The 23,374-nt window shown below is 37.2% G+C and overlaps 2 protein-coding genes and 1 pseudogene across 2 annotated transcripts; 2 read left to right on the top strand and 1 right to left on the bottom strand.

Annotated features, from left to right (window-relative positions):
* The first annotated feature begins 99 nt into the window (after positions 1-99).
* On the top strand, positions 100-1,956 carry LOC143570110 (pentatricopeptide repeat-containing protein ELI1, chloroplastic pseudogene; annotated as a pseudogene).
* An 11,025-nt stretch (positions 1,957-12,981) lies between these two features.
* LOC143570109 (PRA1 family protein H-like) lies at positions 12,982-15,434 on the top strand. The gene is made up of 4 exons (XM_077055847.1): positions 12,982-13,403; positions 14,513-14,649; positions 15,079-15,150; positions 15,231-15,434. The coding sequence occupies exons 1-4, from the start codon at positions 12,982-12,984 to the stop codon at positions 15,293-15,295; spliced, it is 696 nt and encodes a 231-aa protein (XP_076911962.1). The 3' UTR covers positions 15,296-15,434.
* A 407-nt stretch (positions 15,435-15,841) lies between these two features.
* LOC143570108 (uncharacterized) lies at positions 15,842-21,681 on the bottom strand. Its single transcript, XM_077055846.1, has 19 exons — positions 21,539-21,681; positions 20,691-20,747; positions 20,573-20,600; positions 20,378-20,500; positions 20,179-20,290; positions 20,072-20,109; positions 19,939-19,992; positions 19,287-19,355; positions 19,100-19,216; positions 18,915-18,983; positions 18,754-18,833; positions 17,878-18,006; positions 17,512-17,800; positions 17,272-17,439; positions 16,880-17,010; positions 16,661-16,802; positions 16,445-16,569; positions 16,170-16,349; positions 15,842-16,039 (listed from the first exon to the last, which is right to left on the bottom strand). The coding sequence occupies exons 1-19, from the start codon at positions 21,631-21,633 to the stop codon at positions 16,000-16,002; spliced, it is 2,046 nt and encodes a 681-aa protein (XP_076911961.1). The 5' UTR covers positions 21,634-21,681; the 3' UTR covers positions 15,842-15,999.
* Positions 21,682-23,374: the final 1,693 nt, after the last annotated feature.

The following is a 23,374-nucleotide window of genomic DNA, read 5'->3' as shown; positions in this document are numbered from 1 at the left end:
TTTAGTCAATGTTCAAACTACCGTTCTGATCATAGACGGACACACCTTAAACGTTCTTAAAAACGGCAGTCCGTCCTCTATCCGCACAACCGTTCAACAATGCTATCAACATCCATTTCCACACCACCAACCCACCACCCACCACACTCACCGAAAACATTCTTATCCTTACTCACCACCACCACAACCCTCCACCACCTCCTCCAAATCCACGCAGCCGCCATCCGCCACCACCACCACCACCACCACCACCCACTCATCAACTTCAAACTCCAACGCTCTTACTCCATACACAACCGCCTTAACTCATCTCTAACTCTCTTCAACCAAACCCACAACCCCAATGTCTTCTTCTACACCTCCATCATCCACTCACACTCCGTCCACAACCTCCACCTTCAAAAGACTCAGCTTTACACCCAAATGTTATCACATAACATAAACCCTAACGAGCACACATTCTCAGCTCTGTTAAAGGGTTGTGGATTAAACCCTGGAAAACAGCTTCACACCCACGTAATCAAAATGGGTTTCTCGAATAATATGCATGTGGCAACGGGTTTAGTAGATGTTTATGCAAAAACCGGTGATTTGGACTCTGCGCGCCAACTGTTTGATAAAATGCCTGAGAGAAGCTTGGTCTCGGTGACGGCTATGGTAACCGGGTATGCGAAGAACGGGGAGCTTGTTCGAGCACGTGCATTGTTCAATGCGATGACGGAGAGAGATTCGGTGTGTTGGAATGTGATGATTGGCGGGTACGCGAAGTACGGGAAGCCGGTGGATGCGTTGGCGTTGTTTAGGGAGATGCTGGGTGCAAAGATGAGACCGGATGAGGTTACGTTGGTTGCGGTTCTCTCTGCGTGTGCGCAGATTGGGACGGTGGAATCAGGTAGATGGATTCATTCGTATATGCGAAATAATGGTATTCGTATGTATGTGCGTTTGGGTACCGCGTTAATCGATATGTATAGCAAATGCGGAAGTTTAAAAGACGCGGAATTAATCTTTAACAACTTCAAGAATAAAGATGTTATCGCTTACAATGCGATGATCACAGCTTACGCGATGCATGGGTTGTCCCACGAAGCTTTGGTGTTGTTCAGCAACATGTGTAATATGCATACAAGACTTACTAATGTTTCATTCGTTGGAATCTTGAACGCGTGTGCTCATTCGGGTTTGGTTTCAATCGGAAAGGGTATCTTTCTTTCAATGAAAACAAAGCACAAAACCGAGCCAACGATCGAGCATTATGGATGTGTGGTTAGCCTTCTCGTCCGAGCTGGTTATCTTGAGCAAGCGTATGACGTGGTCACAAACATGAGCATTGACCCGGACCCGGTAATATGGGGAACGTTACTCGACTCGTGTACGTTGCATAAAAACATTAATCTAGCAGAACGGATCGTTAAGTTTTTGGTAGATCGTAATCTAGCAAATTCGGGAACGTATGTCCTTCTTTCGAACTTATACGCTGCCACGTCAGACTGGGCCGGGGTGGCCCGGACAAGGGCCATGATGAAGGACCACGGAGTGGAGAAAGAGCCCGGGTGCAGCTCGATTGAAGTGGATAACATGGTTTATGAATTTGTTGCGGGGGATATGAAACACCCGAAGAGTGAAAAGATTTATATGATGTTGGAGGAGGTTAACGGGTGGCTTAAGGATTATGGTTACGTTGCGCAAACGGATATCGCGTTGCATGATTTTGGGAAAAGGGAAAGAGCGCGGTCGTTGGAAGTTCATAGTGAGAAACTTGCTATTGCGTTCGGGCTTATTAGCACGAAAGCGGGAAGTGAAGTTAAGATTGTGAGGAATCTTAGGATTTGTTTGGATTGTCATGAGGTAATGAAACTGATATCGAAGATCACGGGACGTAGGATTATCGTTAGAGATCGAAATCGGTTTCATCTTTTTGAAGATGGTTCTTGCTCTTGTGGGGATTACTGGTGATCTTGTAATGAAGGTTGTTTTAGGACTTAAAAAGAGTTGTATATGCTATCCATGAGCAATTAACTAACTAGGAAAGCCTTAACAAAACCAATTGTTGACCAGTTTAACCCAACTGACCTTTGAACACCTTATCATTCCCGTTCTTCCATAAAACCCAACAAGTTAGACCGCTCCCGTTAGCAACCTATTAGTAGTTTCTTTCAATATTTGATAAAAAATAAAAGTAAATATCAAACAAATGGACCAAACTAGTTTGCACCATCAAACCAATTTGCAAACTAGTTCGCTCTCACATATCAAGATATCAATAATCTTCTTTTTAACCTTTTTCCCTTTTAGTTTTAACAAATATTAATTTTTTTGAATAACATTTAATATTTAAGTTTTTTAAAAAATCTAAAAACACAGCCTTGTTTTTTTTTTGAACATACTACTATAAATCTATACTATATATAAAACATGAGTGATGGATCTCTTAAATTTTAACAGGTATCAAACTTATTGCTTTAAATACAAATCATAATGCATAAGATTAAGACATTATTTTATGGGTAATTTTGACTTTTAACAGTTTTGTCTTTTACCAAAATCATTTACATTGATTTTAATTTATTAAAAAATAATTACAAGTTTGGACCTTTAACTTTAATCACATTTTGTTAGTTTATAGAATAGTTATATGTACACCCCTTATTTTAAACTAACTACCCCTACGATGTTAAATTTTTTCACACATTAACATTTAAAAAAAACATTTTAGAATAAAAACGAGTATTTTATTCTCCTTAATTTTAGTATAGTATTGATATACTTTTCTCATTTTAAAAACTTAATGTGTTACGTGATTACCATTAGGGATCGTCAAACTGGTTGGGCGGGTTGGGCCGTTTTGGTTGTCACACCCCGACCAATGAAGGCGGAAACGTCGAGGCGCGACATGATTACTCATTGCACAATGACACTATAAAGTTATAATATTTAAACAACTCATTTAAATCCATATCATCATAAATAACACAACAATTGTTCATACAAAATGCCAAATAGATAGATAAACAAATAACTTGTTCTTTTATTTTCTAATATCCTAAAGCCAAGATAATAAGTTTCTTAAAGTAATCCAATCAAGCTAACATCAAACCTGTACATTGCATAAAATAGAGTTTGTCAACACGAAGGTTGGTGAGCAATTTTTCATAGTTTTGGACAATAAGTATATAGTATGAAATCCACAACTAGTATATGAAAACAATAAATAATAGCAACAATTTAGAAAATAAAACCGTCAATAAGAATACATTGACGAACCGTCAATAAGAATACATTGACGACAATAATGAAATCGTCAATAAGAATACATTGACGACACCTTTTTATATGAGGATACCATATATACTCGGAATTAACGTATGATCATACTTTGATGAGGCTACCCGCCTTAGCATTCAAGAGGCTACCCGCCTTAGCATTCAAGAATTTGCACATAATCATGTAAAGCATATAACACCAAATCAAGCATTTATTTAAGTAAACATATACAATACGTGTTGTGGTTTAAGACTCAAGTATAAATCATTTGAATTTGAATAAGTATGCAATGCCACCCCCAAAAAGAAAGATGGAAAACGGGGGATGAAAAAGTACTCACATTAACAAGTAACTTGAAAGATAGTGTCGTGAATAATCGAAGAGATCGGTTTAACGAGCAAGATTAAACGGGTCTTGTGTTAGTAGGTAGTCTTGAAAATATTTAAAATAAAATACATGACAAATAAAGTAAATAAATAAAGTTTAGAATTTAAAATGTAAATATTTGAGAAATTAAATAAACGAGTCTTGTAAAATAAGTTTACTCGAAACCGGGTCTCGGTATTCTATTCATTAGTTTTTTTCTTTTTTTACTCAACCTATGTTAAGTAATAATGTGGGTTAAAATGCGATATTGCAAAACCTTTGGTTATAAGAATACCAAAACGAGGTTTAAATGAGTGTTCGGGTTTGTCGGTTCGAGACTTGATAATTGACCAAGCTCACAGTTAACTTCCCAAAATAATAAATGTTATGAGATAACTCAATAAAATCAAAATAGACTTAACCAAGTATGTAGTTCTATTGTGAAGAACTTTAACGTTCGTTAAGCGAGTATACGACCTTATCGGTTCGAACTTGTTATAAGATCAAGTTGGTTACCGACATGCCAAGTATGTTTATAAATTAACTAAAATTGATTTAAAATATAATCTTGAAGAAAAATATGAGTTTTGGTGGCTAAAAACACACTTGTGTGTCTTAAGCGAGTGAACTCGGTTTAGTTCGGTTTTTGGTTCGGTCCTTGACTCGGAATAAGACCGAGGATGGTTACCACATACCCAATTACCATGGAACTTGTAAAATAACTTATAAATAATAATACTCAAGTTTTACATTCAAAAAGTTAACAATAAAGCTTTTAAACAAAAGTTCGGTTTTTGGTTCGGTCCTTGACTCGGAATAAGACCGATGATGGTTACCACATACCCAATTACCATGGAACTTGTAAAATAACTTATAAATAATAATACTCAAGTTTTACATTCAAAAAGTTAACAATAATGCTTTTAAACAAAAGTTCGGTTTTTGGTTCGGTTCTCAACTCGGGATGAAACCGAGGCTAGTCACCACATACCCAATACCATGGAACTTGACAAATATGAAAAATAAACTAAAATATGTAGAATTTAAGCAAGTATAACAAGTTATATGGTTAGATTTGTTAAATATATAAACAAGGACTACAAAGTCCTCCATGTAACCTTGCCTTACTAGTCCGACATTTCAACCGGCCGAGACCGGAGAAACGAAAGACCGAAGGTAAACAAGGAGTGTATATTATATATATGTTGTAAAAGCTTTAAGTGTTAAGAAGTTAGTTAAAATGAAAGATTAACTTATGAAGAACAGCCTTAGAATTCAAGAATTTGAGAGAGAAATGAAGAAATGAGCAAGCACAAATGAAGAAGATGGGTGTGTATATATAGAGTAAGTTGAATGGGTCTTTCATAAAGGGTGTTTCATGTAAATGGGTTGGTTATAGACCCAAGAAGCACAAACTACAAATGGGTCTATCAAGTCTCCATTTTGGTAGTTTTAGTCCTTGGAGTTCGTTTTGAGCGTTTACGGGGAATTTTAAGAACCGAAAAGGGTGTTTTTTTTATCCAACAACAATAAAATAAATATTTAACATACAATTCATCATTTTGATAATATCGAAAGGTTCGGGATACAAAACGGGTCGGGTTTACATTAAGAATACAAGTATAAAATAACCCGAAATTGACAAATGTCACAGTATCCCCTACTTTAGGAAATTTCGTCCCGAAATTAAGATGATGTAAATAAATATGGATATTTCTCCTTCATCGAGTCTTCTCGTTCCCATGTAAACTCCGCGCCACGCCGTGATTCCCATCGAACTTTAACTAACTTAATGCGACTTCGCTTGGTTTTCTTTTCATTGCGGTCCATGATTTCAACGGGTCGTTCAACCATAATCATTGATTCATTGACTTGTACTTCATCGAGAGGTATATGGAGACTACCTTCGGCTAAGCACTTCTTGAGATTTGAAACATGAAAGGTTGGATGAACACCGGTGAGTTCTTCCGGTAGTTCGAGTCGGTAGACTACTTTTCCGACTCGCTCAAGAATCTTGAATGGGCCTACGAAACGAGGAGCTAGTTTTCCTTTCTTTCCGAAACGAACAACTCCTTTCCAAGGGGATACCTTGAGAAGGACGAGATCGTCGACATTGAATTCGATCAGTTTTCGCCGTTTGTCGGCGTAGCTCTTTTGTCGACTTCTAGCGGCAAGTAGGTTCTTGCGAATTTGGTCGATACGGTCGGTGGCTTCTTGGACCATTTCGGGTCCGGTAATTTGAGTTTCACCGATTTCGTTCCAACTAATCGGGGAACGACATTTGCGACCGTAGAGAGCTTCGAAAGGAGGCATACCGATGCTAGAATGGAAACTGTTATTGTAAGAGAATTCAATGTAAGGAATGTGAGAATCCCAATTCCCACCGAAATTGAGTACACACGCTCGAAGCATGTCCTCAAGTGTTTGAATCGTACGTTCGGATTGTCCATCCGTTTGAGGATGATAAGCGGTGCTAAGATCAAGACGAGTTCCCAAGGTTTCTTGAAGTGATCGCCAAAAATGAGACGTGAATCGACCATCGCGATCGGAGATGATAGTCAAAGGTAAACCGTGGCGACACACGATTTCGCGAACGTAGATTTGGGCAAGTTGCTCAACGGAGTATTTTTCTCGAATTGTAATAAAGTGAGCGGACTTGGTTAATCGGTCAATAATCACCCAAATGCTATCGTTGCCTTTTTGTTTAGTGGGTAGTTTCATTATAAAGTCCATAGCAATGTCTTCCCATTTCCATATGGGGATTGGTGGTTGCTCGAGTAACCCAAAGGGTTTTTGATGTTCAGCTTTAACTTTAGAGCAAGTAAGACATTTCGAAACATACGTTGCTACGTCTTTCTTCATACCAGGCCACCAAAAGGTAGAACGAAGATCGAAATACATTTTATCCGCACCGGGATGAACAGAATATCGTGACTTGTGAGCTTCATCGAGTATGCAAGTACGAAGGTCATTGCGATCGGGAACCTATAAACGATTGAGATAATACAATAAGCCATCGGGTTTTGTTTCGAGTTGAAGCTCGGCTCCACATGACATTTCGTCGTACATGTTGCCTTCGTCAACGGAGGTACGTTGGGCTTGATAGATTTTGGCTTGGAGATCGGTTTGAACGGTGACGCTAAGAAGCATGACGGATTTGACATTAACCTTTCGACTAAGGGCATCGGCCACGACATTCGCTTTACCGGGATGGTAGTGAATTTCGCAATCGTAGTCACTAAGTAACTCAGCCCATCTTTGTTGTCTCATTTGAGATCTTTTTGGTCAAAAATGTGTTGAAGGCTTTTGTGATCGGTAAAAACCACACATTTCGTTCCGTAAAGGTAATGTCTCCAAATTTTGAGTGCGAAAACGACGGCACCAAGTTCAAGATCGTGAGTCGTATAGTTCTTCTCGTTGACCTTGAGTTGCCTTAAAGCATACGCGATAACTTGACCTCGTTGCATGAGAACGCAACCAAGACCTTGATGAGAAGCATCGCAAAATACTACAAGTCGTTTCCATCGGGAAGGGTTAGAACGGGAGCATTGCAAAGCATGTGTTTAAGAGTATTAAATGCTTCTTCTTGTTTGGATCCCCATTCATAAGGCTGTCCTTTGTGAGTTAGGGAAGTGAGGGGTAAAGAGATCTTGGAAAAATTTTGGATGAAACGCCGATAATATCCGGCCAAACCGAGGAAAGATCGAATTTCTGTGGGTTTAGTCAGAGTCTTCCAATCTTTGACGGCTTCGATTTTTGCGGGATCAACATGAATACCCTTGTCATTGACGATGTGTCCCAAAAATTGAACTTCCTCTAGCCAAAATTCACATTTTGAGAATTTGGCGTAAAGTCGTTCTTTTCTTAAGACTTCGAGAATGGAACGCAAGTGATGCTCATGCTCGGCTTTGGATTTATAGAAGATGAGAATGTCATCAATAAAGACAATAACGAATTTTTATCTAGAAACGGTTTGCAAACGCGGTTCATGAGATCCATAAATACCGCGGGTGCATTGGTTAACCCGAAGGGCATGACAAAAAATTCGAAATGTCCATATCGAGTACAGAATGCGGTTTTGGAATGTCTTCTTCGCGAACACGCAACTGATGATATCCCGATCGAAGATCGATTTTGGAGAAACACGTTGCGCCTTGGATTTGATCGAAGAGGTCGTCGATTCGTGGCAAAGGATAACGATTTTTGATAGTAAGTTTATTGAGTTCACGATAATCGATGCACATGCGAAATGAGCCATCTTTCTTTTTCACGAAGAGGACGGGAGCGCCCCAAGGAGAGGAGCTTGGACGAATAAATCCTTTGTAGGAAAGTTCTTCGAGTTGGTTTGATAACTCTTGCATTTCCGACGGGGCTAAACGGTAAGGAGCCTTGGCCACGGGCATTGCGCCGGGCACAAGATCGATTCGAAATTCAACCGGACGAATGGGTGGAAGACTGGTAACATCATCTGGAAAGACGTCGAGGAAATCACAAACAATGGAGATATCTTGGATTTTTCTTTTCTTGTGGTCTTTTACCACCGCTTGGACTAGGAACGGAACATACTTTTGGCGTAAGTATTTTTGCGATTGAGAACACGACATGAGATTGAGCCTTTTAGGAAACATTTTGCCGTAGACCTTGAGAGTTTTACCGTTGACAAGCGGAATCCGAATGAATTTATCATAACAAACGACTTCGGCACGGTGCAAAGATAACCAATCCATGCCGACAATGACATCGAAACTTCCCATTTGCATCGGAATGAAATCGATGGAGAATTTACGCTTACAAAGAGTGAGAGAACGATTACGAAGGACTGAGTTTATGGTGATAGAATTTTCATTGGCGACTTCGACAGAAAAGGGTCGAGAAAGGTTAGTGCGAGGTACGGCAAGAGTAGATTCAAACTTTAATGAAATAAAACTTTTATCGGCACCCGTATCAAATAATATAGAAGCCAAATGCTCGTTCACTAAAAACATACCGTTCACAACAGCGTTTGCCACTTGAGCTTGATTAGCATTCATCATAAAAGCTCGTCCTTGGTTACCGGGATTTCCTTGAGGTGCATGAGGTGGTGGAGGAGGAGGTGCTTGGATGGCTTGCATGGGTTGGATGAGTGGTGCATTGAGTTGGGGAAGTTGAGGTTGGTAGGTTTGGACTTGGTAAGCTTGGGTTTGATAGTAGGGTATGGTTACGGTTTGGGCTTGGTTTGCAAAAGTGAGTCGTGGGCAATTGTTGCGGAAATGATTTGGGTCACCACAGTTAAAGCAAGCTCGGGGTTGTTGAGGAGGGTTTTGCGGGTAAGGTGCAAAGCGGTTTTGGGTGTTTTGTGGAGTGGTTCTTGGTTTGTTGGGTTGAGTACGTTGTGCGGAACGACATGTGTTATTTAGATGGCCAAAACGGTTACAAATGGTGCAATGGCGACAAGGTAAGTGAGATGGGTGATGAAGTTGACAATTGTTGCATAGTGGAAAAGTACCGATATAGGGTTTTCGATTTTGTGGGGGAGCTTGGGGTTGTTGTTGCGGTTGCGGTTGGGTAACGACATAGTTTCGGTGGTTTTGTTTGGGTTTCTTTTTGTTGTTGTGGCGGGAAGAGTTTGAGTAGTTGATGGCTTGAGGTAGTGGGTCAACTTTGGCTTGAGGTGCGGGTTCGGTTTTGCTTTTATAATTTTTCTTCTTGATGGTTAGGGTACCCGCCTTAACATGGTTCTCCGATAGCGCACTGGCTAGAGTAATTGCATCCTCAAGGTTCTCGGGTTTGCTACTCATGACTGAGTCCCGAATTAGCATGGGTAAACCCCCGATGTATTTGTCGATTTTACGTTCGAGCGGGGTAACCAAATGAGGTACAAGGGTGCTTAATTCATGAAAATGGAGCGAATAAGCGGCATTATCACCACTTTCTTGTTTCAATTCCCAAAATTCGGCTTCAAGTTTTTGGAGCTCGTGTTTGGGACAAAACTTCTTCATCATGAGTTCCTTAAGTTCGGTCCATGGAAGCGCCATGGCAATTTCCGCCCCTTGGAGATGCATAACACTACCCCACCACGTAAGAGCAGTTTCCTCAAACATGCTCGAAGCGAAATCAGTTTTCTTCGCTTCGGGGCACTCGCTGTGTCGGAACACACTTTCTATCTTTTCAAACCATTGCAACAAGGTAGTCGCACAATTCGTACCAAGGAATTTGGTTGGGTTAGCACCGGTAAATTGTTTATACAAGTAGGGAGCGGGTGTGGGTTCAACGGGTGCTACAACGGGTGGAGGTTGGTTTGCTTGCAAGTGAGTTAGGAGTTTGGGAATCACAACGGCGACTTGTTCGGCTACTAAAGCGGCCATCTTGCGTCTGGAGTCCTTGCGGTAGTGGCGTCGTAGCGGAGGCATTCTAAAAATTATAAAGAATTGTAGTGAGTTTGAGGGCATTGAGTTTAAAATAGAAGATGTGTGTAACCATTTTTTTTACGTGAATCCTAGTGTCATAAGGATGAGAATGTTAGTAGAAATAAAGTTTATACATAAACCAAATGATAAAAACGTATATATAAGTATATGTTTCAAAGTTTCGAGAATTTAAAATTTGGACGTTTTGAAGTGTTGAAATTTGTATATAGTCAGAAAAATCATACATGAACCACCATGATTTGATATTCCGAAAAAAAAAATAACAAAATTTCTTGTAAACATATATATAGTTGGGAAAATCGTACATGAACCACCATGATTTGATATCCCGGCAATAAAAACTTATGTAAAAGTTATATATATGGAGTCGAACATGTGCACGTATCACCGCGTCTTTCATGTTGTTGACTCAAATCATGATAATAACATACAATAAAACGGAGATACAACAAGATGTTAAAAACACTTGTCCACGTATCACCGTGGCTTTTATGTTTTCAACACCAAAAAAATAAAGAGGCGACCGGAACGCTCGCATACGACAACTTAAAGTGTCGGCTCATATAACTCGAGTTGCTTGACTTAGAAACCAACACTAAACCCAATCATCCCAGGTAAGTAAATCACATTCGATTATTGAAATCTTTTTGTCAAATGATCGAATCAAGTGTTTCGTTCCATACGGTCATCACAAAACAAATTATAGAACTTAGCTTTAAGGAGATTGTAAACAACGAGATCCAAGTTAAGCTTGTGATCCATAAAACACAATATAAAAACTAATGTTTTGTTTTAAGGTAAAAATACCTTAGAATACTATTGAAAGTGTGTGTATGTGTACATTTATGATGAGATAGATTTTTAAACAAGTTTATAAATAATTAATAAATGCAATAAACAATCAAGTAGGGTAAACACGTATGAGCACACGTATAGGGACCCTAGAGCATAAACTATACTAGGCTGTTACGTCTAACCACCTATCCTATAGTCGATGGCTCTGATACAAATCATTTACATTGTGGGTAATTTTGACTTTTAACAGTTTTGTCTTTTACCAAAATCATTTACATTGATTTTAATTTATTAAAAAATAATTACAAGTTTGGACCTTTAACTTTAATCACATTTTGTTAGTTTATAGAATAGTTATATATACACCCCTTATTTTAAACTAGCTACCCCTACGATGTTAAATTTTTTCACACATTAACATTTAAAAAAAACATTATAGAATAAAAACGAGTATTTTATTCTCCTTAATTTTAGTATAGTATTGATATACTTTTCTCATTTTAAAAACTTAATGTGTTACGTGATTACCATTAGAGATCGTCAAACTGGTTGGGCGGGTTGGGCCGTTTTGGTCATGGGTCGAAAGGTTAACGTTAGAATGGGTTGATACAAAAAAGGTCAATTTGGGTCGGGTTCGGGTCGAAAGGGGTCAAGTCAGAACATATTTCGAGTTAAAACAGTGTCAGACGGAACGGGTTGTGAGTCAAGACGCGATCAATTTAGCTTTACGTGCATATTGACACCTGATTGTGCACCTAAATTCATTGTTGACGTGCTTACTAATCCCGGTTAAGCTTCTAATGCCACATTACAAGTATACTATCGTCGGGTTGCGCACGCACTGTTGTGAAGTCACACACATACTGAAACAGTAACACTGGTTACACATTCGATATCATGTTTGCGTGCATAACTCGCCGCATCGCGCGAGCACTGAGCTAGTTTTATTAAAAACAGAGTTCGTAAAAAAATATATATCTTAATATAGAATAAATATTAATCTTTACCGATTTTTTTTATTTAAATATTTTTAAATCAAATATACATTGTTTATTTTTAGATAAAGAAATTATTTTTTATATTTATAGTCACTTTTAATAAAGGAAAAAACAACAATTATAAGTTATATTTATTTTTAAAAAAATAGCGAGGATTCGGTTGCTAATGAATGCAGAAAGTTTGATTGGATTGGGCTGAGTATGTGGAAGAGAGAGAAATTTGTTAAAATATAGATTGGTTTGTAAATTAGAATAATCTAATATAAAGTTGTTTTTTCCTTTTCTAAACAACCAAATATATAATTTACAAACCACCTATAGTTGAAATCGAACCTCTGATTATTATTTTAAAAGTAAGTTATCTTTGCCATCAAACCAAATAACATAGGGTAATATAAAGTTGTTAAATTATATATTTTTTTAAAAAAAGAAAAAAAAGAAAATAAAAGAAAAAACCATATATGATAACTTTTACCTACAAATTCCTTATCTTTTTTATTTTGTATATTGGTTTTTATTACTCCCAACTATTGTCGTTTGGTCACTGCTAGTCCCTACTAATAAACTGGCTACTGACGGTCCCAACTTTTAACGTATTTGTTCCTAATAGTCCGCGACTAACAAAATCCTAACGCCGTTAATTTTAGGTCCTCGGAAAAACATTTTTGGCCGGAAAAGTTAAATTTGTTGCAGGAAAATACCACCTGAACACCGCAACCACCACCAATTGACTCGCCACTTGAGCACTATCAACCGATTCCGACCATGATTCTAGGTTTCCGATGACCTCATTAATTAGGGCTTTTACTAGAAAAAACTTCCTAAAGTTCTGATACAAAGTTACCAAGATGTTTGAGACGAAAATGTTGAGTTTTCTGGGAAAAAAATTGAGTTTTGCAGCCAAAAATGTTTTTTCGGCGACCTGAAACTAATGACGTTAGGATTCTGTTAGTCGCAGGCTGTTAAGACAAATAAGTTGAAAGTTGGAACCGTTAGCAGCAAATTCGTTAGTTGGAACGACGGTTCTGACCAAAAAACGATTGTTGGAATTAATAAAAACTAATATACCTTTTTATTTTCTTTCTTTTATTAACTAAACTCTAATAAAACACCCACACCCACACCCACACCCACACCCACACCCACACAAAATGGCATTCTCCGCAAACCCCTTATCCCTCAGCGTCCCGGACCCCACCTTCGAGTCCTGGCTCCGCGACTCCGGCTACTTAGAACTCCTCGACCAACGCACCACCGACCTCCACCGCCTCACCACACCAACCCCACCCACCACCACACCAACCACAACCGCCACCACCGGCTTCTACCTATCCAACGTCATCACTCACATCGGCATCCTACTATCTCTACTAACAATGAACCCGTTCTCTAAATTAACCAACGAAGACTTCTCTCACGACACGCCGCCATGGACGCTAGGGTTTATCGGGTACTCGGATTCGTATTCGTTTCCGTCGTCTCGGGCCCAAGCGAGAATGAGAGTTACGGAGAATAATAAGAGATATTGCCGCAATTATTTTACTTTGTTTATCGTCTTCTTCGCCTGCTCTCTGTATGTATACCTTTACTATTATTATTATTATTTTTATTATTTTTATTATTACTACTACTACTGGCTCGTTTTGACTTATGTGAGCTTGTTTTGAGTAGGGGTGCAAATGAGCCAAGCTGTTCGGGAGCTATTATAGATCAGCTCGTTAAAAAGCTCGATCGAGCCAAGCTTAATCGAGCCCGAGCTCGAGCCTAAAAGTAAGCTCGTTTAATACCCGAGCTTCACTTATCGAGCTCGAGCCGGCTCGCGAACATAAATGTGCCTGCCATTTATATAATTTTTTAAAATATATATTTAATAATTATTAATTAATATATATAATGTTATGAAAAATAAATAAAAAATAACTAAATAATATATATTATTTTTATAATAGAAAAAAAATATATAAAAATATTTATAAGTATATAAAATTTAATTGATATATAGTAAACGAGCCGAGCAGAGCTCGAGCTTTGAAATTAGAACTCGAAATGAGCCGATTTCGAGCTCTGTACAAGTTAAACTAGCCCAGCTCGGGCTCGGCTCGGGCTTATGACTTGTTCTTTTCAAGCTCGAGTTTAGTTCGTTTATCTTTTATTAATTAATTTGGATATGTTTTTAATAATTATTTTTTATATTTTTTGAGAAAAAAACCTTAAAAAGAGCCTAACTCGGCTCGAGCTTGTGTGGTGCCTTAAGCAAGTCTCAAGCTTGATTGTGTATTGTGAAATTAATACATAGAAGTTCAAATGAGGTCAAACTTAAAATTAAAGCTTGACGAGCCTCAATGAGCTTCCCGTAAATGGGTCGAGCTCGGGCTCGATAACTTAACGAGCTTTATTTGAGGCTTGAGTTAAGCCTTGATAACTAAACGTGCTTTATTTGTGGCTCGAGCTTAGGCTTGATAACTAAACGTGCTTTATTTGAGGCTCGAGCTCGTGCTTGATAACTAAATGAACTTTATTTGAGGCTCGGGCTTGAAAACGCTCACTTTGTTTGAAGCTTTTTATCAAACTGAATTCCATCCGATGGAGGGTCAATTTATAGAGATAAACTGGGGCAGTGGGCTCAATACTAAAGCCCTGTTTACTATAGGTTCTAATAACACATTTGCTGATAATGTTTAGGTATCAAATTCCGATTGCGCTTGTTGGTTTGGTGTCAAGTTTGGCACTTTGGGATCTGTACACATACTGTGTGAAGCGATGGGGGTTAGATAATTATCCTGTTACTCGAGAATGTTTGCTTCGACTGTTACAATGCGGTTAGGTTTCATATCCAGAGTCATGTTCATATGTTATTTCCCAGTTTGCTTGAGGCTGCAAACTGGATTTTATATTTTTTGCATTTGCTGGAACAGTTTTGATTTTTGGCACTGGGGTACCGACTAGGGATTAATTGGGATTAACCGGATTGGAGTTTTGTATGCATTTTTTTCAAAATTATATATGCATAAACACAAAAAAATATATATTTATACTTTTCCAAAAATAAGTATAATTTTTCGAATACTTCTAACATTTTGACTAATTTTGGAAGATATTTGACTGGTTCTGATTTTAGGTGCTGCTTAGGTGTAATCGAGTCGGTAGCCCACCGATTTCCAGTTAATAGACACTTAGTAGCGATTTTTACAACACTGTCAAGAACTAAATTAGTATCTAATGAAATCTTACTGGTTTTGGAATTTCAGCTACTGCAGTTATTATATTTGTGTGCAATGTTCAAACTGCAGTCATATATGCTCTTGCAGTTACTTATACTGGTCAGTTGATCCATCCTATTTGATCGTTTTAACTGTACTTTTATTATATTTAACTTGTCTGAAGTATGTGATCTTTGCAGTGATGATGCTGCATGCTTCGTTTCGGAAGCTGACTCCTATAAAGCAACCTACAAAAGGGAAATAGAAACAGAAATATTTGCATAGATCTGAACGCATCCGTGATATAAGTTATGGGCGAATGATGGTTCGTGCAGGCAGAGTTAATTAAGGCAGGTATCATTAGTCTTCTGATGTAATCAAACTTGATTAATATGTTTACACCACATCTTTTATCAGAGTTATGTTCGAGGTACCTTGTGGTGATTTTGTATAAAGTTCAAGAAAGCCTAATAGATTTGACTCACTTGAGATGTCGGTATGTCCAAAATTGTCCGGAAACCAAGTTTTATAATATATGTTTAGTGCAATCCATGTAAAAAAATTTTTTTTTGTGAGTTATGATCTTATTTCCTTACAAGTTTTATAATATATGTCGGTATGTCCAAAATGTTTAGTGCAATCCATATTGAATGAGGAAAGATATAACTGCTTCAAAATGACGATTTTATACCGCTTAGCAAAAACATATATAAAAAATAAAATGATCTAAGCAGCTTTCAAAATGATCTCTTGGAATTAAGTTTAGAGCCGACAAAGAAGATGCACGATCACCACCCGTAACCCGAGCATAAGTTACAACAATATTTCACTACGAAAGGGAAATTTACTGTCCGACAAAAAGAATATAACTTGCGATCTCCTCTTCTTGCTATTTACATTTATAATAAATTAATAATAAACAGAAAACTCTGCGAAAGGCATAACTATAATCAACAATATGATCCCTCTCTAAGTTGAGTTGAGATCTTGCGATGCTTGACCATTCCATCTGCACAATCAAAAGCACGGTTCGGGTGAATCAGCACCCACATAATAAAATGGTAAACGGTAATAATGATGATGGGCAAATAAGTAAATTCACTAATTCTGAACCAAAAAGAGGGAAATTGTTAACAAACCTTGAAAGCAAGAACCTTGCAAGCGGGCCTAAGCTGGCATTTGACTGAGTCTCTGTGTTCTGTTGCTTCTTACTATTATCTGCTTCCGCATTCGCGTTTTCTGGCTCTGTTACCTTTTTACCCTTGGCAAATCCACGTATCGCGACCTCTTGCAGATCCTTCAATGATGGTTCCTTTGAGCTGAAAAGTATTTTCATAAGAAAAAATGTAGGAAAGTCAAAAACATAATAATAATAATAATAATAATAATAATAATAATAATAATAATAAAGTACCTTGCTAACCGGTGAAGCATCCTGGTGACAAGAAACTCGCAAGATCCCGGCTTTGTGTATTCCAAATCCATCAATGAATTTATAACTGAACGAACCATAGATGCTTCTAAATCATCTGAAGCTGCCTAAAACGACATACAATCTCATAATAAATTACGGATTTGCCCTTGATGTTTCCAGATTATATAACTCGAGTTAATGTTAGTTAAACATCACCTCTTTCAATGAAGGTACTATGAGAACCGACAGCGGAGCGGATGCTGACAGTGCAGATGACCTGGCACTCTCATCTTCATCACTACTTGGTTGACGAGGTTTTGGAAATGCTTTTATGGCATCGAAATAGTCGCTTGAATGTCTGGATTTATGATAGAAAATGTTTTTAGGGATATAGTTTCAAACTTTCAATACATAACTCACTACAAGAAATCTTACCCTGAAGAGTCGAAGCTATTTCTGGACTTCTCAGTTTTCCTACTTTCATGAACGTCTTTATTAACCTTGTGCGAACCCGACTTATCTTTTGCATGTTCTTTCTTCATTCCACCTTGAATTGCAGCCTTTGCCTAATCATTGCATACAGCCAAATATATTAAATTTAGGGTGAAATAATCATTTCACAAATCTATCATACATATCTAAAACATGAACTTTTTCCTAATTACATACAACCAAATATGTTACCATAAAAAGTCCATGTGGTTTGTCAAAAGGGTAAAATAGTCATTTCACAAATATAACAGATCTTATTTTAAACATGGAACTTTTTAAAGTTAGACCCTAAAGTGTAAATTCTTTGTAATTAACTTTTAAAAATAATAAACAACCTCTGCTAGGTTTAATGCACTATCCTCATGCGAAGCGGTTGATGTTTTTTCTTGAATTCCGAGTCTTGATTTTGGAGTGCGTGAGATATCCGAGTCGTCATGTTGACCACGGTAGACAAAAGTGCCACTGATTGAAGCATCTTCAAGAGAGCTAAACGTACTGGTCGACTGTACATGCGACCAAATTATAACAAAAACCAAAAAGTTAAATAATCTCAGCCATTAATATAATAACATTACCATGCCACTTTGATCACTGAAAATGGATGGCGTTTGAGCTCTTGGGGATCTCACAACAACAGTTCCCGTGCCATCCATAGACATAACATCTTCATGATCTGACCCCGCGTAATCTCTTCTTGAAGGTTCTAATAAGCGCCGGGTCCCACTACCCATATTTGTTTTGTGACTGTCGGTTTTTCTGTCTCTAATTTGAGGTGGTTTTACAGCGCTTCTAACTGTTCCCGTGCCCCCGGACCCACCTACGCTGAAATCCCATCCAGCATTTCTCTGAGTTCTACCCTGCACACTGTTATTAAAGTACGGGTCGGTAAATACTTTAGGAACAAACGTAAATTCACATTCTAGGTATCCATTATATTCCACCTGGCGTGAACGGTTTCTTCACTCCGTGGTTCCCTTGTAACCTTTATGGTATGAGTTCCTTCCCCAAAAGCTTGTGTACCATTTCTAGGTGCTTCCCCGTGCTCCTTAATATGGAATTTGGGTCGCTCTCTGTCAAGACCGAAAGATGTTAACATCACTCTCCAAATGGAAAGAAAAATAAATACGACACAAACACATACGTACATACATATATAGGTTGCATTATGTTAAAATGAGATTTTGCCTAAAAAGTGTATAAAAGAAATAAACATATGGTGTCCAATATGTACATATATTTTTGTGATTATGGTGTCAGATTTTATTTTTATTTTTTTCATGTGGTGTCACCGTCTTACTAATTACACCATGCCTAAAAGTTTATGACACCATGTATTAACTTCCTTTCTACACTTTTTAGACAAAATCTCCTTTTTAGCATAATCCAAACCTACACGCACGTACACACATATACGGGAGGGTTCTATGCTCGAGACGGTTGTTTTTGCGAGAACGAAAAAAGTTATTCGTTTTTTCAATGTAAAATAAAGAAAATTGTTTAAAAATGCAATGTTTTTCATCTCTGCTAAAATCCTAAAAAGACGCATAAACAAAATTTGTTTATAAGTATACTTCCTACATAAAAACTAACACATGTGTACGTAAACGCTTAAAAATGGAAAAGAAAAAACAAGAACAAATTAGTTTAATGGTGTTTTTATGTATACAACATAGACATTTCACATTTGTATATAAAAAGTAAAAACTTTGTAAATATGAACCATGATAGAAAAAGTTAGCAATTAAGGTGTGTTCTTTTTATTCTCGCAATAATTTAATTGTCTATGTGCGGTATTTAATAGAACTAAATAGAACCACCTGATTCTTTCCAAGAGTCTTGGATTCTTCCTTGCATTCTTAATAAACCGGTGTTTCAAAAGCTCCTTTGCACTCGGTCTCTGAGACATATCAACAATGCATTTTTTTCAAAATCTAAAAGATATATTAAATACAATTACACAAGAACAGTTATAAGATACCTCAGCAGGCACCTTCTTTAAGCACAACGAAACAAATTCTTTCATAGGACGGGAAAAATGATCGTCTAGCTGCAAAAGGGCCATTAGAAAACGTTGACATCCGAATCTAAGTCAATTAAAAAAAAGAATAAATAATTTACCAATATTAATACTTAACAACACAAACTTAAAGAAAAAACAAGGACCTGCGGTGGATTTTCTCTTGGTATGATGAAAAGAACTCTCATTGGATGAAGATCAGCAAGCGGAGGCTCCCCTTTTGCCATCTCAATTGCAGTTATTCCTAACGACCATATATCTGCCTGTATTGACCAAAGTCAAAGTCAACAAATGGTCAACAAATTTGAGTGGTGAAAATTAGCAAAGGGAGACCTTCTCATTATATCCGTCTGAATTCTGAATAACTTCTGGTGCCATCCAAAATGGCGTTCCTACAAACGTCTGTCACAAACAATCGTATCAGTTTCCGAATGAAAACGAAAGGAGCACATTTTTGTTCGTTTATTTAACTTTAACTGAACAAATGATCGAACACGAACAACTAAACAAACAGGGTTTTCTTGTTCTTGTTCATTAAGTAAATGAACATGTTTGTTTGTTAATGTTCGTTAACAATATAAACGAACAATCCATGAATGTAAATGAACGAACGTAACTAAATATAGATGATCAAACATAACTGAGCTAAAACTAGTTTTAACTTACAAGTAATACGAAAAACAATATGTTGAGTCTAAAAAGTTATTAATACCAAACTAAGTTGAAAAAGGCCAAATATTTTTCACGAATATGGTAACAAATGTAAATTAACGAATCCAAACAAACGTAAACAGATGTTTACAAACATAAATGAACAAACGAGTCATGTGCTCATGACTTCATGTTCGTTTGTTTAACTAAATGAACAAAAAAATTTGCTCATCTTCGTTCCTTTATTAAATAAGCGAACTTCCCACCTATTAAAAAGTATCAAAAACGAAAAGAAAGAAAAACATGCACGTGTTGGGTCATAAACGTAAAGTACCTTTCTTCTAGATATTGTTCTCGTTAATTGTGCCGACACGCCAAAGTCAGCAACCTACAAAAATGTCAGCATATAAGCCTAAATTGATTACTATTTTAATCACAGTTAATACAACTGAACGTTAACAATGTACCTTGACGTCACCATTGGCAGTCAACAAAATGTTTGCAGCTGTCAATACAAAAACAGCAGATATTTAAAAAAATATTATATCCATTTCAGAATTTAAAATTTTAGTACCTTTAATATCTCTGTGAATCTTTCCTTCTGTATGAAGATATTCAATTGCATGCAGCAAGTCACGTAAAATGCACGCGATTGACATTTCATCCAATGGATGATTTGGCTGAATCTGTGAAAGCAAATTCCAACAATTGTTTGTTTTTTAAATTGATATAAAATGCAGATTAAATTTGTGAACTTAGTATAGATAACCTACTAGATCAGCAACAGAGCCACCAGCCATGTACTCCATTATTATGAATAGTTTAGTTTGGTGAAGATATGACCCGTAATATTTTGTAATATACTGAGACCGACATTGTTGCAAAACTGCTATTTCCTGAGAGATATTTCAGTGAGAAACAAATTATTTAATATTTAAAAACGTAATAGGCACGTGATTGGATTTCACCTTTTGTATGTCTTCAATTTCATCCTCTCTGTACAAAATCAAGAATAAAGGTTTGCTTACAATGATATAAAGTGAAGAGATGGTTATAAAGATGGAAAAAAGTTAAAACAAAACTCACGATTCTTCCAAATCGATAACTTTAATAGCAACTTCTTTGTTAATTTCCTTATCAAACCTGCAATGCATGATAATGTGTTACCTAAAACATGAAAATCATACATTTATAGGTGTACATTAAGTACGCGCACCAAGTGTATGATGAAAATCCCGATATCAACACTACGTCGAATCCATATATACAATCAACTATAGCATCTTACAATTGTTTTACAAAAGTCAACAGTCGAATACATGTCAATGTGTGACCTAAAACATAATAATCCAATGTTTATAAATACATATTATGTACGCACACCAAGTGTTCGATAAAAATCCTGATATCAACACTATGCTGAATCCATATATACAATCAACTATAGCATCTTACAATGGCTTTACACAAGTCAACAGTCAAATACATAACAATGTGTAACCTAAAAGGCTAAAACATAATAATCAAATGTTTATTAAAGTACATTAATTATGCACACCAAGTGTTCGATAAAAATCCTAATATCAACATTAAGCCCAATCCAAATACTCAATCAACTATGGTTTCTCACAATGGTTTTACACAAGTCAACAGTCAAACACATGACAATGTATTACCTAAAACCCGATAACCAAACGTTTATTACGTCCGCACACCAAGTGTTCGATAAAAATCCTAATAGCAACACTAGGCCCAATTCAACAATTCAATCAACTACAGCATCTTACAATGGTTTCACCCAAAGTCAACAGTCAAAACACACGACAATGTATTACCTAAAAGCCGATAATCAAACACATATTAACTATGCACACCAAGTGTTCGACAAAAATCCCGAACCAAACACTCGCAAAATCGAGTCTTGTAACAATTACCCTTTATAGACATCACCAAAAGATCCTCTCCCAATGAGTTCCAATTCACTGAATCGAGATCCAGCTGCCTCCATAATACCCGCTGCATCGGCCATGATTAATAACACTGAAGATCGCCGTAGCGATCAGCAATTGACCCACCTGCCGATGAAATTGAAATTGAAATCGTAATGTGGATTGGGAATGAATTAAGGGTTTGAGAAATTAGGGTTTGTGGTTGTGGAAGGGGGAATTGAATCAGCAGTGAAATGGGGATCAAGAAAGATTGAAAGAAGAAAGAAACAAATGTAAAGGTGTCTGTCTGAATCCGTCTGTAATTATAATAATATCATTATTATTATTTGGCAGGATTTGTTTCTGTAAAAAAGCCGTTATTTGGGTACAAGGTAAAGGTAAAAAAACAGATACTGACAGATTACAGATAGATTATATTAAAAGTCTCCTGGGCGGCCGGGCGTTGGAGGGAGTTTATCTTCTTCTTTATTAGCAACCAACAAAGCCCGGGCACCCGGGTAAGGTGTACAAATTCGATTTTAAACCCAAACCTAACTGGTTTATAAACCAAACCGGTTCAGTCAATGGCTGGTCAAAACCTGTTTGAAAGCAAGATAGACCGACTTGATCACGTCGGTTTGGTCCGGTTTATAAACCAATTTTAAACCTGTTTTAAACCGATTTTAAAACCTGTTCGGTTTTAAAACCGGTTTGGTATATCTTAAGGGGAACCGGTTCTGAAACTGGTGGTTTGGGTCGGTTTGGGAACAGTTTTGGGTGAAACCGGTTTTTTTGTACACCTCTAAATGCAGTTCTGTTGGCAAAAGGCCACCCATGTCCCGTGGTCACAGGCTACTGTGAACAAAAAATCTTGTTCCAAACCGGTTAACCACTTTAGAACTCGACTTGATAGCAGCCAACAACTAGTTTAGGCCAAACCAGTTTCCAACTCAACCTAGCTTGGTGGTTGGTTGTTGGTTTAGACTTTGAGTAGCCAAACCGATTTAAGAACCAACATGATACGGAGAAAATCCGGGTTTTTTTTCCTCATGCCTTTTTTTTTTCTTTTTTGGCCTCAAACCGGTTTAAGAACCGACTATAGTTGGTGTGATATGTTTGAACAATTTTCCACCTAACTCGGTTTTGACCATCCCCTAAACCGGTTTTGTACACCTTTAGGGGAAACTCACCGCCTAAGGCCCACTGTGGTAAACCCACTAGCTTGCGCATGGCATTTTGTCAAGAATAAGACTTGAATACACGACCTTCCTTAAGGAAAACCATAAAGCTTTTTGATCTTATAGCATTTTTTTATATATAATAAATATCCATGTGATACGCGGAAAATGTTTATATGCATCCATATGAAAATGAAGTAAGGTTCTACACTTTGGCCACAAAATTTTTAAACATATAAGATTTTTAGACTTTCAACTTTGATCACAAAACATTTAGACTTTTACCATAACAAAATAAAACGACATCAACCAAGTTCTCGACGCGTCCCTGTTGCAATGCACGAGTTTAGGATTTTCTGGCAAGGTAGCTAACTACAACGTTAATGTTCCTTCACAAAGCAAGTTTGATCCATCATAACACGTGAGATCTCTAACTTGTTAAGATTAAAAAAAAACAAAACAAAATTCTTTTGCAAAAGGGCCCCAATGTCGATTTTTGCTTTGGGCCCCCCAAGCCAACCCTACTAAACATAATATTCATATAATAACCAAGTATAATGTTCAATTAATGTAAATTGTAAATGGGCTTATACGTTGACTTGGGCCTGTTAAAATTATTCAATGGGCTAATCTTTTCGTTTGACTGCTCTTTGAGTTTATGTTA

The sequence above is a fragment of the Bidens hawaiensis genome, unplaced genomic scaffold (genome assembly GCF_021521415.1).
Source record: "Bidens hawaiensis isolate Kalapana, Puna unplaced genomic scaffold, B.hawaiensis_p1.1 tig00024822_1, whole genome shotgun sequence".
Lineage (NCBI taxonomy): Eukaryota > Viridiplantae > Streptophyta > Magnoliopsida > Asterales > Asteraceae > Bidens > Bidens hawaiensis.
The sequence above is the reverse complement of the archived record's forward strand: the minus strand, read 5'-3'. Positions and strand labels throughout refer to the sequence as shown.